General features: G+C 38.1%; 1 protein-coding gene across 2 annotated transcripts in view; it reads left to right on the plus strand.

The window, feature by feature from the left end:
• The window catches only part of LOC145498341 (von Willebrand factor D and EGF domain-containing protein-like), a 103,947-nt gene that overhangs the window by 57,702 nt on the left and 27,551 nt on the right, over positions 1–18,694 (plus strand). The window contains exons 19-32 of one of the 2 annotated variants that reach the window (XM_081478256.1): positions 447–557; positions 1,003–1,197; positions 2,477–2,590; positions 3,302–3,415; positions 3,600–3,713; positions 4,115–4,228; positions 4,414–4,527; positions 4,657–4,770; positions 6,546–6,659; positions 7,543–7,665; positions 8,017–8,117; positions 8,794–8,852; positions 9,663–9,817; positions 11,450–12,169. In XM_081478256.1, coding sequence (XP_081334382.1) covers positions 447–557; positions 1,003–1,197; positions 2,477–2,590; positions 3,302–3,415; positions 3,600–3,713; positions 4,115–4,228; positions 4,414–4,527; positions 4,657–4,770; positions 6,546–6,659; positions 7,543–7,665; positions 8,017–8,117; positions 8,794–8,852; positions 9,663–9,817; positions 11,450–11,865 — 1,958 coding nt within the window. In that variant the 3' untranslated portion in view covers positions 11,866–12,169. Of the gene's footprint in view, positions 1–446; positions 558–1,002; positions 1,198–2,476; positions 2,591–3,301; positions 3,416–3,599; positions 3,714–4,114; positions 4,229–4,413; positions 4,528–4,656; positions 4,771–6,545; positions 6,660–7,542; positions 7,666–8,016; positions 8,118–8,793; positions 8,853–9,662; positions 9,818–11,449; positions 12,170–18,694 lie in introns of those variants that run through there. The other variant, XM_081478257.1, reaches the window with a different exon arrangement.

Below are 18,694 nucleotides of genomic sequence, written 5' to 3' on the forward strand. Positions count from 1 at the left end.
GACGCCTATAGATCGTTACGAAGTTGAACATGTACAAGACAGGCACTGAAACAACATTCAAGATTTTATCTGCTCACTTCGCCCTGATAATACTAGAAAAAGACAGCTTACGATGTGAACATTGTGTATTCTTACCTTCCTTTGACTTGTCGTTAATATCCCCATAAACACTTTTATACTTTTGCTATGACCACTATCACGCGGAATGATCGTCTCACAGCTGCAGCTTGGGTCGCCTGTAATTCATACACGAATTTGATGCACTGCCCGCTGAGGTCCCGATTACTGGCTACTGGTTACTGGTTGGAAAACTAGTTGACTAATGTTGACGCTTATGGTACTGGTGGTTGCAATGAGTCAAAGAACACCTAAAACCGTTTTCATCCAATAAGTATACCTCAAAATAATGACTTGAAAAACTGACCATTATTTTGGCATCTCTGTAGGAACGTGTCGTGATAAAATCAACAATTTCACTTGTGTCTGTCCAACTGGTTATACTGGAGTAAAATGTGAAGAGAACATCAACGACTGCCTTTCTTTACCCTGTGGGAACGGTATGTTCATGTCTTTTCCAAGAAAAGCCATTAAAATTGTTTCAATTGTTTTATTATTATTATTACTATTATTATTATTATTATTATTATCATTATTAATATTAATATTATAGTTGTTATTATTATTAGTATCATTTATTTATTTATTTATTTTGTAATGAATCAATCTTCTTTACACTGGACGGGGAACGGGTTCGCTGACATGAGGATAAGCAGCAAAAAATTCAATGCATGGCATTTCATGTATATTGTCCCGCTTGCATACTCCTAACTCGGAGAACACGGGTAGATGCAGGGGAAAGGGGATTTTTTTATCCCAAAGGTTGGTAGGGTTAATGTTATCCCTTCCACACCAGTATCTCTTTCTATCCATCTTACTTTACAAAAAGTATAAACCATAAAGTGGACCTTTTTTTTTTTTCTTTTTTTTTTTCATTACACATAGGAACTTGCAGTGACCTTGTCAATAACTACACGTGTAACTGCCACGTGGGTTTTACTGGTCCGCGCTGTGACATTAAAATCGCCAACTGTACCATTGACTCCTGCTACCCCAACGTGACCTGCTTCAAAAACAAGGACACAATTAGCTGTGGTCCTTGCCCACTTGGATTCAGTGGTGATGGAAAGAGTTGTGAAGGTGATGGAAAAAATGAGAAAATTGAAAACATATTATCATTATATATGGGCCATGTGAAAATGTCACGTAGACATTCTAATATTATATCACGACTTTCGTCCTTAATGCTGAATCTAACTTCTGGAACTGCCGGATTAAATTTGATTTTGTATTGTTGTTGTTGTTGTTGTTGTTGTTGTTGTTGCTGTTGTTGTCGTTGTTAGTTCTGGTTCTCGTTTCAGCTTTAACTTTTATTTTGTTTTTGTTTCTTGTTTTGTTTCTGTTCTGTCACCAATATGACTGTCATGTTTCGCTTATTTCCCGCCCTTTTAAGGAAATTTCCTGCCATAATTAATTGAAACATCTTATTGCAAACAAATGGAGGGAAATGATTTAAATTTTGTTTTAGAAAAGTACATTGTGCATGTTAGGAGGGAGGATTTTGAATTGAATCAAACAGTTTCAATAAATGAGTTGAACCCACCTATTTAGTCCTGCTAAAGGACTGGCAAACTGAGCGGATGTCACTGATCTTCAGTCACGTGAGCAGTCACGTTGCTGAACAACATCAAATAAAAGACTGAAAAAAAATGTACGTTAATCTACTCGCGGTACTACTTACACTACAACATATAATTTTCAATGACGGCCCTGAAAGCCCGTGCACCAACTAACGGAGTACAACACTACTAGATGCCAGCAAGTTCTGTCAACTCAGAAACGACTTTGAACTCAAAATTTGACATAATCGACGGTGGAAATGTGGTTACAAACAGAAACGTAATATTAGACGGATTGAGTTAACTGTCTACTTGCTCTGAACAAAATTGACAAGTGCTTGAGAACCAATAAAATCAAGGAGAAAAAGACCAGTGTGTTCCATTGGCCATGGCACCAACACCATCAACTGAAAATTAACTTTCACTTTTCATTTGACTTGATGATGACTGCGGTACGTTGACTCGAAACCTCAATCTTCAACACCAGTCAAAATTTCGACATTCTCTCGCCTTAGCAATCAAACGACACACAGTAGCCGTCTGCAATAGAATCTCTATAGAATATTGCTTAGAGTGCATTGTAAAATGAAATTAGTAATAGCCGTATCTCATCCACGGAGTGTCCACTCGTCTAGTGAAACTAGATCGAATTCAAATTTATAAATGTAGGACAGACTAAGAATCGTCTTGATCTTCCCATAATAAAATCACTTAACACATCATCCCAGGTGACTATATTGTGCGAGTATCATAGTTATCGCATTGTTATTGTCGATAATTTGGATCACTTTTCTTGTCAGACATTGACTACTGTGTTAATCAAGCATGCAGCAATGGCGGATCGTGTGTGGATGGTATCAGCAACTACTCATGTAGCTGTCCACCAGGGTATACGGGTGATCATTGCGAAAGGGGTAAGCTCGCGTTCATCAAAGTTTAATTATATGGAGCTTAAGCATAGACATTCTTTAAAGACGGACGCGAACCGAAAGTCGAATTTTCTCTCTTAGACCCTGTTCTTTCAAATCGTCAAGCTGTTAATGCTAAGATGAGAGCTTGTCATCTCATTTTGCGAGGAATTAAAACAAGCTAAAAGCAATTACATAAACTTCCGGTTGACGTCCGTGGTTTGTCGTTTGTCTTTCAGCTTGCTAATTATAATGCCAATTCTTCGCAGGGCTCACCCCACTGACTCAGTGAGAGTGTATCGATAGGTGACAAGAAAATATGCAGTAAAAAATAAGAGACACGGAACGTTCAATTTCTCCTAAACTCATATTAATTCTGACATGGTCATAAAGACAAATCTACACGTAACTGATCAAGATAATCATTCGACCAGCTCTGATATTACTCCAGACCTCCCACGGGTGAGTGATATTGGTGCCCACTTAATTTTTTTTTGAGAGGTTTGCAGGGTCAATCTCGTAAGTATCGTGGTTAAGTGATTTGTGTCCACCATGCAGTTAAGATTTTGAATATATAGCTTCTCTAACTCTCTTACCCGGTTAGAGAGGTAAGTTTAGTAATTACTGATGTTGATGGGGTTGGTTTTGTTATTACTGTCTTCAAAAAAAGGTGCTCTTACTTGAATTTTATTTTGATTCTTTGCATTCCGTTTTTAGACATCGACGACTGTGTTGATCAGACATGTAGCAATGGTGGATCGTGTGTAGATGGTGTCAACAATTACTCGTGTAACTGCCTAACGGGATTTACCGGAAATTACTGTGAAACAGGTAGGTTGTTGTTGTTGCTGCTGTTGTTGTAGATTAATGGCACCTATATTACATATGACAATAATAGGCTTAAGGTAAGATTTGGTCAAAGCTAAGGGAAGTTCAGGAAAAAGGTAAAAGATCAAGCTTCAACTTATTCCTCTGAAATTAATAACCATCGGTTTGACAACTCTTCTGTTCGCAGATATTGACGACTGTGTAAATCACACATGCGGTAATGGTGGATCGTGTAAAGATGGTGTCAACAGTTACTCTTGTAACTGCTTACTGGGATTTACTGGAGGCTACTGTGAATTAGGTAGAATGTGTGTGTTTCTGTTTTAAACTTGAGGCAGTAACTTAACAAACTTATTCATGGGTAGTAGGTTTGATTAAGCTGAGGAGAAGTTCACATGAGAGTTAACGCTGTCAAAATAACATCAAACGGCTTATTAACTGATTAATTCCTGTAAAGTATGTCTGTATCTGCCGTGTTGGATTAATTAGAGGTAACTGTGAAACAAGAGCGTCGTTTTGTTCTTACGTTGTGTTGTTTGAGGGCAGTTATAGAACTCACGTCACAAACAAATAGTCCAGAATGAGTCGCAGATGGGAAGAGATGGTCTCGAATTGCTCACAGGTCTTGTTAAGGAAAACTGCCATTTGTTTTTGTCGCTCTTATCTTACCTTCATTGTTATTTTTTTGTTTTTGTTTTGCAGACATTGACGACTGTGTTAATCACACATGCAGTAATGGTGGATCGTGTGAAGACGGCATCAACAGCTACTCGTGTAACTGCCTAACGGGATTTACCGGAAATTACTGTGAAACAGGTAGGTTGTTGTTGTCGCTGCTGTTGTAGTCGATTACTGGCACCTATATTACACATGACAATAATAGACTATAGGTTTGATTTGGTCAAAGCTAAGGGAAGTTCAGGAGAAAAGGTAAAAGATCAAGCTTCAACTTATTCCTCCGAAATTAATAACCATCGGTTTGACAACTCTTCTGTTCGCAGATATTGACGACTGTGTAAATCACACATGCGGTAATGGTGGATCGTGTAAAGATGGTGTCAACAATTACTCTTGTAACTGCTTACTGGGATTTACTGGAGGCTACTGTGAATTAGGTAGAATACGTGTTCTTTCTGTTTTAAATCTCGAATTGCTCACAGGTTTTGTTAAAGAAAACTGGCATTTGTTTTTGTCGCTCTTATCTTACCTTCATTGTGATTTTTCTTTCTGTTTTTGTTTTGCAGACATTGACGACTGTGTTAATCACACGTGCAGTAATGGTGGATCGTGTGAAGATGGCGTCAACAGTTATTCCTGTAACTGCCCGAGAGGATATACTGGAGCTCACTGTGAAACAGGCAAATTGTTGTTCCTGCTACAACTCATTTTTTTTATGCCTCAATCCGCTTCGAGTGCACCAGCCTGCATGCAAAATACTTTAACCGTGCATGCAACATGCATGTCCTGTGTCCTAAACTTGCACACTAAGAGGTTTGTCCCCGCCTCACGTCAACGTAACATGTCCTCTAGTGTGTGCCGACCTGTTGTACCATAACAAGGCCATACGATTGTTGATAGTGAGATATTTCTTAGAATCTTCTTCCTTCTCCAAATGGTTCAATGCTTGACGAAGGTCAATCTTTGAGAAGCATTGTCCACCAGCAAGCCTTGCAAAGATGTCTTCACTTCGGGGTAAGGGGTACCGCTCAGCATGTAGCTCCGGTTTCACTGTAACTTTGTTATCGCCGGATATGCATACTGATCCATCTTTCTTTGGGACGGGTACAATGGGACTTTTCCACTCACTCCACTCAACTTTCTTGAGAATACCTTCATTCTGAAGTCTTCTGATCTCATCAGTTCCTCTTCAACCCTTGGTCTCAAGGCATATGGCGCAGCTCGAGCTTTATAGAATTGAACTTGGGCATCTTCTTTGAGGGTTAGCTTTGCTTTACCTGATCTGAATGTTCTGAGTTTATCTTCAAAAACTTCCGAGTACTTGTCTAGCATGGTTTGCAGACGCCCATTGGCAGTTAGTGCAGCTTGTGAAACTTTCAGTGATTTGATGGTACACCAATCTAAGCGTGTCTTGTACAGGCAATCCATCCCTGTCAACATAGGTTCCTTGCCGTTGACGACATACAGATCCAACAGTAATGGTTGCTGGCCTTTGTACTCAACATTTGCCTTAAGCACTCCAACAGGAGTAATGGTCTCCCCAGCGTAAGTTTTCAACATCAATTCAGTTTTCTGCAAGGGTATCTCATTATATTTCTCCATTTACAGCCGAGCCCGTGCGCAGTTCCATTTTAAGAGGTTTCCCCTCTACTAAATCTATCCAGGTAACATTTCTGCTCGGGTTGCTCACATTATGTATCTTCAAACTTAATAAATCCTTCATATTAATAGACCTCACTGTATTCAACAGTATGGATTTGGGCGTTTTGCGGTGTTTTCGGCGTTTGTATGGGCGTACCTTGTTGTTTTGAGCGACAGACTCTTAAAATGCGCTTCGTTAAGGTTTGCTCCAAAATTGCAGTGGGCCGCTAGCTTCTTAAGATCAGCCACGTAGGTCAACACAGTTTCTCCTTCGCGCTGGTTTCGTTTGTAAAAACCAAACCGTTCTGCTATTTCCAATGGCTTAGGGCTTAACTAGTGTTGTTGAAGGGTTGTGACGAACTCCTAGACGCTCTTCGTAGCTGATATATCTGGTGTCAGAGGATCTCTCAACAATATGGATGTTTTGCCGCCAAATAAAGCTTAACAAGGTTTGCGCTTGGTGGTCCCCATCTATGTTGTTTGCTAAGAAAAAGTGTTCGACATAGGTGTCCCACTTCCCTTGTGTTTTATCAGAACTGTCTATCTCCCCGAAAACGGTCATATTTTTGACTTGTTTCGTAGGAGTATATCCTCGTCGCCATTGTCATGTATTCACTTTCAATGTGAAATCAAAGCACGTGGTTACAGAAATACGCATAAGTTCACATGCTCACAAAAGTCACCGCTGGCAGAATACACAAGAAGGCTTGTCCCTGCTTCGCATCTACACAACCCGACCCCCAATATATGCTGACCTGTATGTTTCACTCTATTTAACTTACTGCAACTAATTTCTTTGCCCATTGTTTTACAGACATTGACTATTGCATTAACCACACATGTCAGAACGGTGGGTCTTGTGTGAATGGCATTCACAGTTACTCATGCAAATGCCTAACAGGATATACCGGAGGTAGCTGTGAAAGTGGTAAGTTTGTACTTGCTGTGATTTTGTTATTTGATTATATTCATTTCACTTGGTTTTGTTTTATTTAATTCAATCTTAAATTTCTTCTGCCGGGGCTTGTGTTTCCGTTCGTAAGCCTGTAGGTGCGTTCTCTATTTTATACGCACACCTTCCCCCTCCCTTCCCCTTATTTATCTCATCAAACCACGGTGACTCGTAATTAGTTTTTACTTTAGTGATAAACACCTTCCAATCATGACGTCAAATCATACCTTAATTAGGTAACATTGCAAGAAAGTAACCCATTTTGTATCGGGAATCTTTGACTACAAACATTTTTAAGTAATAGTTCAATTGTTTCTAACTTGATTTAGTAACAACAACAACAACAGCAACATAAAATAGAAAAACCGTTAAGGTTATAGAAACAAATCCAAAATCTTACCAAAAGCGAAGCTTAAAGAAGCACCAGAATTTTGTAAAACACTCTTTGAAAACATTGTTGTCATATAAACGAAAATGTTTCAATAAAACAGTCATAAAACTTAACCACTATACGTAAAATTACATTTCAGTGAATAACCAGTCAGAAACACTGAAATTCATTTAGTTATCTATTTTTTCGTCAATAATGTTGGAGCATCAAAAGCTTATCTCCTCAGCAGAGGACTGTTCACACATGTTCACAAGTTTATGTTTATATGTCGTTTATACCGAGCTAAGAGAACATTCGTCTTTTGGTTTCTTATTTTCCCTAAAGGACTACCTTAACCTTCAGTGTCTGAACATGCAAAAATCCAATCAGTTAATTGGTTAGTCAGTTCAGTCAATTTGTGTATTAACATCTATGCAATCAATGTAGCATTCTTAAGTTTTCTCACTCTTTTCTATACAATACTTACAGAAATTTCTTCCAAAGCCAGCACAACAACTATTGCTTCACCCACAAGTAATGCCACTCGTGTCAAGTCCTCTGTCAGAGTGTCTGCCACATCGTCGTCGGTAACAACTCAGCAACCAGAAACAAGTAATGAAATTTTCAACGACTAAAAAAATAGTTAACTGTATGATCAGAGTCATTGATGAACACAAACCATTATGTGCCAATCTCCCATTGAATAAACGCCTGGACCAAGCTAAAACTGAGATTTTTGGATACTGCAGCTGTAGGTGTCAATCAATCAATCAATCAATCAATCAATCAATCAATCAATCAATCAATCAATCAGTCATTCAGTCAAGCAACAACTCGGTGACTCGATGAACAATCAGGCAATCAAGCAATCAATAAATCATTTAATTTGTTATTGCTGTCTACAGGCAGTCCTAAATTTTCTCACTCTTTAATCCACCTCTTATTCATGTGCTTATTTGCTAGAGTTTGTCATTGAGTTACGTCTCCAAAGGACCTGGAATGAAGATCTTGAGAATGAAAACAGTCAAGCCTTTAAAGAGTTGTCGCAGACCCTTGTCATACAGGCAAGAATAAGGGACGGAATATCAGTTTTAGCTACTTTCCCTTTCACTTAAGCAACACGTTTAGTTTTCAGGGTTGTCAGGCAATTAGAAGATCGATATATTAACTTGTTCGCAAAGTACAAACGAATTTGACAAGTACTTGCAGATTTAAAGCTAGATAGGTAGATTAGAGCATCGTTTTTAAACTTCGAATTTCTGTTGTCTGAACTATCAATCTTAGCGAGGTATACAGGATCAAATTTCTTAGTCCTTTAAAGAGAAAGCTCTTTTTCATATTTTACCACCCGGGAGAGGATTCGACCCCCCACTACCATAACTTCAAGATGATTTAAGCATTGATTATGAAACTGGCATGGTGAATAGTGCGTATATTTTCGGCTTTGAATTACCAAAATAGGAGGATATCGCCTGATGTTCACATCATATCACATAAATAATCACCACCTTGGATCCGTCATTTAGAATTTCTTAATTAATTCAAAAGTTGAAAAACTATCAAAATTGACTCAAGCTGCAATCAGTAAAGTCAGCGAGGATACCTTCCACCCCTACAACCCACTCTAAATAGGATTAAAATGTTCATAGATATTACGCCAATTGACCATCTTATTTCTTAGTCCAATATACGTTCAATTGGTGTAATGATGGTGTTAACTATCGTTATTTGAACTTACAGATTTCCGAACAGTATTCTCAGGAGGACAACTTTGTTGGAGCGGAAATTTTATCATTCAGGTACCAACAATGAGATCATCAAGTGTATAGTTAATTCTTATCACCTGTATATATCACCAAACGAGACCATTGTTAACCATTCATCCAAATAGATTCCATTTTGCCGTGCGTCTGTTCAGTAACAGATCACTAAGAATATCAGTGACACACTCGGCTATCACCTTGGGTGCCACTCTTTTATCATTACCCTATTTTGACTTCAAAATGTAAAAAAAAAAAAAAAAAAAAAAGATGTAAACTACAGTGGCGGATTTACTTGCCCTGCCGGCTTTTCTTCCTTCAGTCATTTCTTCTTTTTTTCACCCAAAATAAGGGGGCCCGGGCCTCTCCCCTAGATCCGCCACGGAACTAGCTAAGCTTAGTACTTGTATAGCTAAGTGCGTGACCACTATAAATAAGATTTACATTTACGTTACATCTGTGACCTCAGCTATCGTTCATGTCCCACGTTTTTGTTATTGTACCACATTTTGACGTCATCTGTGATCACTTACTAAACAGAGTCACAAGAACATGAAAGATATTTGTTAAATTGATTATGACAATAAAGTTGACAGTTACTTGTGATAATACATTGTTCGTGGCTAGTGTTACGCAGCTTGTTTCGTCCCGGCCAAGGGACTCATCAGAGACCTTTCTGCTTGCCAAACTCGTTGGGCATCGCGCCCAAAGTCCCGTTAGCTAACAAAAAAAAAAAAAAATGATTATGATTGCGTTAATTGTGTAATTGCTGCTTTGTTGTTGTTGTTGTTGTTGTTGTTGTTGTTGTTGTTGGTTTGGTTATTTATAAGTATTTGTGTCTGTTCTTAGGCCGGGCAGTGTTGTGGTGGAATTTCAGCTGTCGTTCAAAAACAAGCTGGAAGATGACAGAGCTTTGATTCCGTTGAAAAAGGCTATACAGGACGGCAAACTGGGCCCTCTAACTGTCGATCCTGAATCCCTTAAAATCAAGAAGGACGCTGAGGGTAATTGCAAGCCTATATCGGAGGGATGACATACTCTGTACATTACCCGTATATGTTGAATGTTATCCTCCATTATTATCAATAGACGCGGCCAAATAGAAACTCCCAAACACTTGAAAACACGTGCTCAGCGGGTCGCAAATGACTAACAGCGGGCTCCTAATGCATTATCAGCCCTACGGCTGATTGGTTCTTGCTTCATCATTCGATGAATTTTAACCAATCAGAGTGAGCGTAGTGCTGACGAGGGAAAACCATTTACTTGCAAAAATTGCAGTTTTTTTTTCGTGTCAACGAGACGTCGCCTATCATTAGGAAGCTTATGCAAACCACGACGACGGCGGCAACAAGAACGTCACTAAACAAAAGGTTTAATGAGAAAAACAATAGCTGTGCACGTGCGTTATAAATCTTTATACATTTCCGTTGCCTTCCTCTGCAAAACAACAACGTGAAATTACCAAGTTCTGCGCCGTCTACGGAACGTGGGCGACGACGGCTAATTTTTCGTATTTCCATTTGGAATTGGACGCCTTCGTTGTATATGTAGCTTAAGGGCCCATTAACCGATCTTTTCGAGCGGTTGCTAGGGAAAATTCATTCTCATATAATCTCGTCATTTTTAGTTACCTCAGAGTTATTTCAGGTGTTTTAGCTTTTTCAAGATCAGCAACACTAGTGATGACGTCATCAGGCCACGCCCATGGTCATGTGACTAATACAGAAAAAATGCAAAGGCTCCCAGACAAATTACTTTCTCGGGATTTTTTTCATTGGTTTAATATTTTAATTTAAATCCTCATTACGCTATGCATCGATTTTGTTTCATTTCCAAAAGGTCAGATTTTGAAAGTATTTGAAAATATTGAAAAATTCGTAATCTTCTGAAAAAAGCATGATTTCGAAAAAGAAATGTATAGCTATGTTGCCAACGTTGGCTTTAATCGAAATTCGTCGAAAAAGGCTGGATTTAATGAAAAACCGCGTTTCCTTTAGTATTTAAAGAAACCGGAAGTGCGCCCGATATACATTGGAAGTTACCCTATCAGCGCGTCCGCAATTTACATTACCAGCGCACTTCGGCAGGATAAAAGAAAGTCACACGGAGTTAGTTTTTCTCTTTCTGTTGCTCTTGTTTTTCTCTCTTTCTCCTATTTTGTCTTTGCTTGTACTTTTTTTACTTTGCATTTTGCGAAACACCAAGAAAAACATCTAAAATGTAAACGAATTTGCAAGTTTTTGAGTTGTTTTTATTTTCCGTGCTCAGGCTGACGTAAGTGACCGGAAGTGAAATTTCACCTCCTTAGCAACGCGCGCGAGCGCACGCATGAATCGGTTAATGGACCCTTAAGCACGTTTTTAGTGCCATTGGCGTATCGAACAGATCTAGACAATCGCGAATTTCGCTTGTAAAATATAAATTCATTTTGTAGTAGGCGTCGTCCTCGGCGTCGGCGTCGTCCTCGGCGTCGTCGTCGTCGTTGCTTTAGCTCCCTAATATTGTTTATTTGCGCCGTTAACAAACAATATTTCCTCAAAAAGTTATGTTATTCACTTATTAATTATTTGCCAACTCTTCGTTTATATGTTTAAAAATACCTTTTTTTTGTTTAATTTTTCATCAAAATCTAGAACCGACAAAAGAACACGAAGGAAAGGTTCCCTATCTAATTATTATTGGTGTCTCGTGTAGTGGAATATTTGTCCTTGCCGTCCTCAGCATTTATCCTATTCGCCGCTGTCACCGCCGCAAAGTGGCGAGCCGTAGGCGTAATTCGTGCGGTTTGCCTACTGAAGTTGCATTTCCAAACTCTGGAAAATACGAGTTACAAGAAACTAAATCAAAGGAAGAGATTGTCAGGTACGAGGAGATTGGCATGTGGAAAGATACCGTTTGTTATGAGAAATTACTAGTTACGCAAGATGCTGCTGAGTATGAAGAGCTGGACATACCAAATGTCGATGATGACTACCAGGAAATATGCATTTCGAATGATGCTCAGCGCTATCAAGAGACCAGCCTCTTGAAAAAAGCCGGGCAAAAATAATCATGACAACAAAAACACACACAACAACAAGGAAACATTTTAAACCTTTTTTCTACGCTCTATAGCAATGAAATGGCGGATATAGAGTGGAGTTTATTTTTTCCATTACTGTTTAACCATAACGCATTAACCTAGAATTTTCGCGAATAGAGTAGTTTTTGATTAAATTTTCAAAGCAAGCATGTGTCAATTTAGTCATTTTTTTAGCTCTAAGGCTAGTCTAAGTCCATTCAAAACGGACTTTCCTCCGCTAATTGCGCCAGGGTGCAATGAATGTTCTACAACGAAATTTTATTGCTTGAAAGCGCGTTTAAAAAAACTCGGTCAAAATAATAATAATAATAATAATAATAATAATAATAATTATAATTAAGTAATAACAATTAAAAAGAACTTTGATGTTCATTTTGGATCATTTTGTTATAGTTCAGGTCGAATTTTATGTTTTGTATTCAATGCAATTTGTTTCCCCAGAAGAAATATTTTTCTGGTCTTTTAGAGCGGTTTTCAATTGAGTGTCGTAAAACCAAAATCAAACCAATTACTTACCAATTAGACTCCTCACCCAATCTCAAACCGTAGTAAAACCAAAACCAAAATCAAAGCAGTTTTCTAATTACTTTCGACACTCAAATGAAAGCCGCTCTAACAGTGTTTTCATATAATACATAATAGTTCAAACTCCGCCTTTGTAGATTGCTTTTTGCTGAATAAAGAACTTTTGAGATATACCTGCTCTCTTTTTAATGTGTCTTTAACTCTTCGACGTGCAAGGACTCTCAAACTCTTACCTTGGCTCAACGGGAGCTGGCGCGCGGGTGGTTTAAATCCTCTGTTTACATCCAAAATGGTGGTTTAAATCCTCTGTTTACATCCAAAATAGGAACTAACAACTTTACTTCAAGACCGTGAAACTTACTTTCGGTGATACAATGTTGAAACGTACTAATTTATAGAAATGTGGATCTACCATTCAAGGAACTGTGCCGACATAGTTTGCTTTTGAAATCTCTTCATCCTATTCAGACCAGGCTGCAGGCTTAACGAGCTTGGACTGAGTTTAACACTCTATAGTTATTTTGCTATTAGGTAAAAGCTACCAAATTTTGTTAACAAATGTATCTACCCTTAAACGTTTGATATGACATGTCGTTTTTGGATTGTAAGATCCTAACGCTGTAATTAATAGTCTTTTTAGCAGGTGATACTGTACGGGTCCGCAAATGATCCAAGGACCGCAAATGACCCCGGACCGCAAATGATCCCCAAATTGAACCGCAAATGATCCCGGACCGGAAATGATCCCCATATTGGACCGCAAATGATCCCGCCTAAAAAATAAGGAATGGCATGGATTTATATCAGAGGAAGGTGAGAACATGAACAAAAATTATGAACTAAAAAACATGTTTTATCATTTTACAAACAAATATTCCACAGTTGCTGTTTTGTTCTTCGAACGGTACAGATCGTTTTCACTGTCACGCAATAAACAAAACAATAAATCGAAAACCAACCAATGGAAAAAGCTAAGAAATTGTGATGTACGCTATAGAAGATAACTAAATAAGACACTTCTCCAAGTTTTAGGCCTGTGCGTTTCCCCAAACTTCAGAAATTCGTCGTAAATGTTTCCCAGAAATTTACAGAGCCCAGTACGGAAAACGCCATGTTGGTATATATCCGTGGTACACCAATATGGCGGCTGGAATATAGTTTAAACATCTGGAACTTACTTTGGCTTTCTAGGCGACTGATTATCAGTACTAAACAAACAAGCATTTATATAAGCACTTTTCCTAATGCCCTAACTTCTAAAAAGGCCCAAAATCATGAGATAAGTATATATTTTTCAACAAACTCGATCGTAGCGTTGTGTCACGTAACCTCAATAACCCTAGAATTCAAAATGCTCTGGTTTCCAAACGAAGCACGCTAATTGTAAACAGATGTAAATGTACCGCCTCTTATGCCTGATGAGGATAAAAATACGTCACGTGAAGACGATCTATTGAATTAGAAGTCTTACAAAAACACATACTTGTAAACATTCTCGAAATCCCAGTGGCGATCCTGGCGATAGTATCAAACATCTATCATACAGCAAACTTGTCAAAACGAAGTGCAAGCCTTGGCCTTGCTTGGTCATGAGGCTGAACTTCATAACTATAACTTGGAATTTTGGCTTCTTAGAATACTCAAGTAGTCATTTCCGAGGAATCAAAGCCAAAATACATCCGAGGAAAAATTACAAAATAAATTTGTTCAAATTTCCAGTGCTACACAATAGGTGTTTTACAGCGTGATGAAGCGTTGTAGGTTTGTGGGTCTACTCAAGTGACAGCGTCTTCCTTAATAGTTGCTTCATGGTTAGATTTTAGTTTAAAACTTTAGACGAGTGGCGTTAATGGCTGATAAAATGTGATTTAACTATAACACCGAACTATCAATGTTTAACAAAGGAGGATATGTAGCGTATGTTACACTGATCATGATTTTACTGAGCAAAGAAATGCAAGCCAAGTCGTGTTTTGATGATTGAGTGGTGATATTCATAACATCGTAGTTAGCAACAAAATTTAGTCGAAAGTACGAAAAAAAGCAAGTTGTAAGCCACTATAATTATAAGATGGCTTTAATAAAAACATCGGTATTCACGTACGCCAATTCCCTATCCACACCATCCCACCATCCATGCCATTCCTTAGTTTTTAGTCGGGATCATTTGCGGTCCCTATCGGGGATCATTCCCGGTCCGGGATCATTTGCGGTCCGGGATCATTTGCGGTCCTGGGATCATTTGCGGACCCGTACAATACTGTTGCTAAGGCAACTTATTGTGTTACAAAACTGATAACAAAGTGTTCACCATTGATTGGGTAGGTTTTTTGATACCATGATTGTAGTATCAAGTGATAAAGAGTTGTTATAACGACGCATCAAAATCTAAGTGCTGGAAACTGGTTAACTTTCATGTAGTTACTTTTCATTTTTTAGCACGTGTTCGCGTCATTTTAACTGTTTCCGTAAGATTTTTTCCGTTTTTGGGGCGTTTTTTTGCAAGCATGAAATATCAAGAATTATAACATAGCGTACGCGCTAGTCCCACCTAATTCTTATTGAGCCATCATGAACGAAATCTGTTTATATAATAACCCAAGTTATTCTCGCATTTTGATTGGTTCTCGCCTATGATCTATTAGAGGACAAACACACAATTAAAATGGCGGAAAAGTTTTGTGAATTTAGATAATACTTTACGTGACTGGGGAAAGATCAGGGACAAAAAGGTCTTGAAGAGGCATTGAACAGGTACGAGAGTCTGGAAGAAGAAAGAAAAAGCCGTTTCTTTTCTAGAAAATGACTCAGAAAAAAATACACGAGCATTCTCAGTCGGCAGTCGAGCGAGAGTAAACCAAACACAGAATTGGTCTTGAAATTACTTTAAGGCAAGAAACCATTGCTTTGCCTAGAATTTAACAAAACAATAAGCAAAATGTTTATGTCATTAATTTATTTTAAAAATTTGACTTTTGTCAGTCTCAAAACGAGTGTTGACACAGTTTAATTCCAGGAATTAAACATCAAAACATCATCAGTTTAAATAAATACATAAACTAAAATTTAACCTTGTTTTCCGACGCGAATGTTCCAGTCCGTTTCAAGGCACAGTAGCGAGAAAAGTATAGCTCACTACAGCTCACGGCCAACTGTATCCCAGCTATAAGGTGTCTCCGACACTATATCAAACTCATTTGAGAATCACCAACCACAGAGGACACAAAATTTCACCGTCATTAACTCTCCTTTCATCCAAAACTCGAATCGAATGGCCTCCAGTGTTGACCGCAACCGCAAGTTTTCCGAGGATAATTTTTCAACTCCTGCAATATTCAAAACATCATCCAATTTTTCGGCTCACAGGGCTGCTCTGATGACAAAAACTGACTTGACTTTTCGGCAATTTTTTAAGATTTGTAGATTTCACACTTCGATTCTACATTCGCTGTAAGTTTTCAATCCGCGAGAAGTAGTGATTTTCGGCTCAAGTTTGACAGTGGCGTGATTTTCCTGGGCCAATCACAATTCTTTGCTGCACATAGCAACCATTTAGATTGCTTCATTTTGTATAGACAATAGCTTACGTCAAATGGCTTGTTTTCGTGTTCGCCAAAGTGGGCACAGGCCGGCTTTCGAGTTATGTTAAAAGATTAAAAAAAAAAAAAAAAAAAAGCTTTTTCTGTTGTTTCTTTATATAACCAAATAGATTCCATGCTGCCGTGCGTCTGTTCAGTAACAGATCACATAAGACGTCAAAATGTGGTACGAACATCAATGACACACTCGGCTATCGCCTCGTGTGCCACTTATTTGTTAATAACAATCTCGGAAATAATAATCTCGGAAATAGACCTGTGACATATTCTGAATTGAAGGAAAGCCTCATTGTTGATCCCAAAAATTTGCCGCGCCGGGGGAACCAAAATAGTTTTCTTCGGTGGGCTATGATTTCTTTCGTCGATGCGTTTAGAGGTATCAGGATCGCTACAGATTGAAACAGTATTTCATGTTATGTTACAATATTGAACATTACGACACTTCTCTGCACGTTGTTATACAAATGAAAGCAAAGAAACTCTCTCTTGTTGTCCTTTCTGATTTCTTTGCTTCAAATTCTCAGGGGAAAACTTTGATATTTCTTCGATCCAGCATTTTTGTTCCAAATTGGTTGGGGTTCTTTAGGCGCTTCTACTGACAAAACGTATTTCCACGCAGGCCGCCCTTTCAAAGTTCCGTGATCAACGGATGAAAGGTATCATGCGGACGTCTGGGGAAATAGACTTCCGTTTCCGTCTAAAACTAAAAATAACTTTAGAGGAATCGACATATCCCAGCCAACGCCCTCAATGTCCCTCTCTTTCCCCTCATATTCTCTTAATTTTCATTATCACTGGTAGAGGAAATCCTTAATAGTCTATTGCACTCACATTCATACGATTATCTACATGTATACTGATTTTATCGCCAGCCAAAGTGCGAGCGTTTATTTGTTAATTTTGTAAACTGTCAAATGTAATCCTAAATTTTCCCAGATAAATCTACAGCATGTAGTCCTATTGCATAGAAAATAAAAATAACCAAACAAAATAAATAAGTGTAGGTAATCGTACGAATGCGAGTGCAAAAAAGGATTTACGCTACGAGTGATATTTGAAAATTCTCTCAAAATTCCCCGAGCCTCTAGGCGAGTGCAATTTGAAAGAATTGTCAAATATTACGAGTAATGTAAATCCTTGCTCAAGCTTTTATATAATTGTTCATTTATGATATGACTGAGAAATTTGCGAACACGAGGGCGCTAATTTGCACGGCAGTTCAAATTAAGAATTAGCGATAAATTGGCCTTCACAAAGAAGTTATTTTCTCAATTATGTAATAAGCGAAGTAAATTAAGAAAAGCAATATAGTTTATAATACACGACGACGGCATCAAGTGTGGTCAGAGTTTCGTTATAACTTTTGCTGTAGACTGAATTAATTGTTGCATACTGTAATCAAAACGAGTGGTTTTACTATGTCATCAATTCCAAAATAAACTATTTTGAAGCAATATGCTTTCCTCAAAAAAAAGCAAAAAAAAAAAAAAAAAAAAAAAAAACAGCATAGAAAAAACAATCAAAAACACAAAAAAACAAGTCTGCTTTGTCAGCAAACTTTTGTTATATTATTTTCTCTTCAGACGGCCCGTAACACTTGTTACCTTTCGTTGCTCAGAAAATAATGCAAACTGTCGTTATGTATAGTTAAACTGCCATAAATCTGCTATAACAACGGCTCTAACTTTGCTATAAAACAACACTGACAGCTGCTATTACTAAGTGGAGATGTGTCACTTGAAGAGATTTACTTTCCTTTCTCCATGCAACATGGAAACATCCCCCCCCCCCCCCCCTCTCCTAACGCTCATTAAACGTGCGGTTGACATAAGGTGGGGAAGGCATGAATATGTCAACGGCTTTCAAGTATTACTTTCTTCTTGGAACAACTGTTCTCAAACGAAATCAGTCATGTACAACCAAAATTGTTCATTTCATTATAATTAAACAGAAATGTAGTTAATGGACGACTATAGGTTTCTTTCGAGAAAAGAGACCACTGCCATCAGGAATAACAGGAACCCTAGTCAAACATTATTTTAAAATATATACTCTTTCCAGAAGACGCTCGATGCTGGTAAATCTTGGATACTTTTTCAACTGATTCCCAGGAAGTCAAGTCCGAGGAGTAGTTTCAATGTCTAACTAGCCTAAATTTGCATACATTTGAGCATAGGCGCTCATCCGTCAAGATGCACCTATAGATAATACATTTAGATTGCGTGCTTTCATTAGCTGGTGAACATATCTAATGTTAATTTTATCACTGTAAATTCTCAACGGTAGTTTGAAAGAAGTTTTTAAAGTGAAAGGTTCGAAAGCTAGATCATATGCAACGCGGCCAAATTTTGACAACAACATCCTTTATTTACCCTTCTTCTGACGAAGAATTGATTAAAAGTAATTAAAAGTTATAATTAATAATAAGGATACTGGCAACCTGAAATAACCAGTGGGTTAAAAATGCCAGCATCGGGAAAATAAATGGTGCCTCTATGAGCCAAAGCCGTTTTAATTACTGAGTAATTAAAATTTCTCAGTGCGTCGGATGTCTATGATGATAAATTTCTCCAAAGTTGAAATCTCGAATGATATTTTCTATCAGGAGCTTGATTTAACCGCCCAAAATTAAAGATTCGCGGCAACATTTGATTAACAGCTACGGACATGCT

This window comes from Orbicella franksi, chromosome 9 (genome assembly GCF_964199315.1).
Source record: "Orbicella franksi chromosome 9, jaOrbFran1.1, whole genome shotgun sequence".
NCBI classification, from domain to species: domain Eukaryota; kingdom Metazoa; phylum Cnidaria; class Anthozoa; order Scleractinia; family Merulinidae; genus Orbicella; species Orbicella franksi.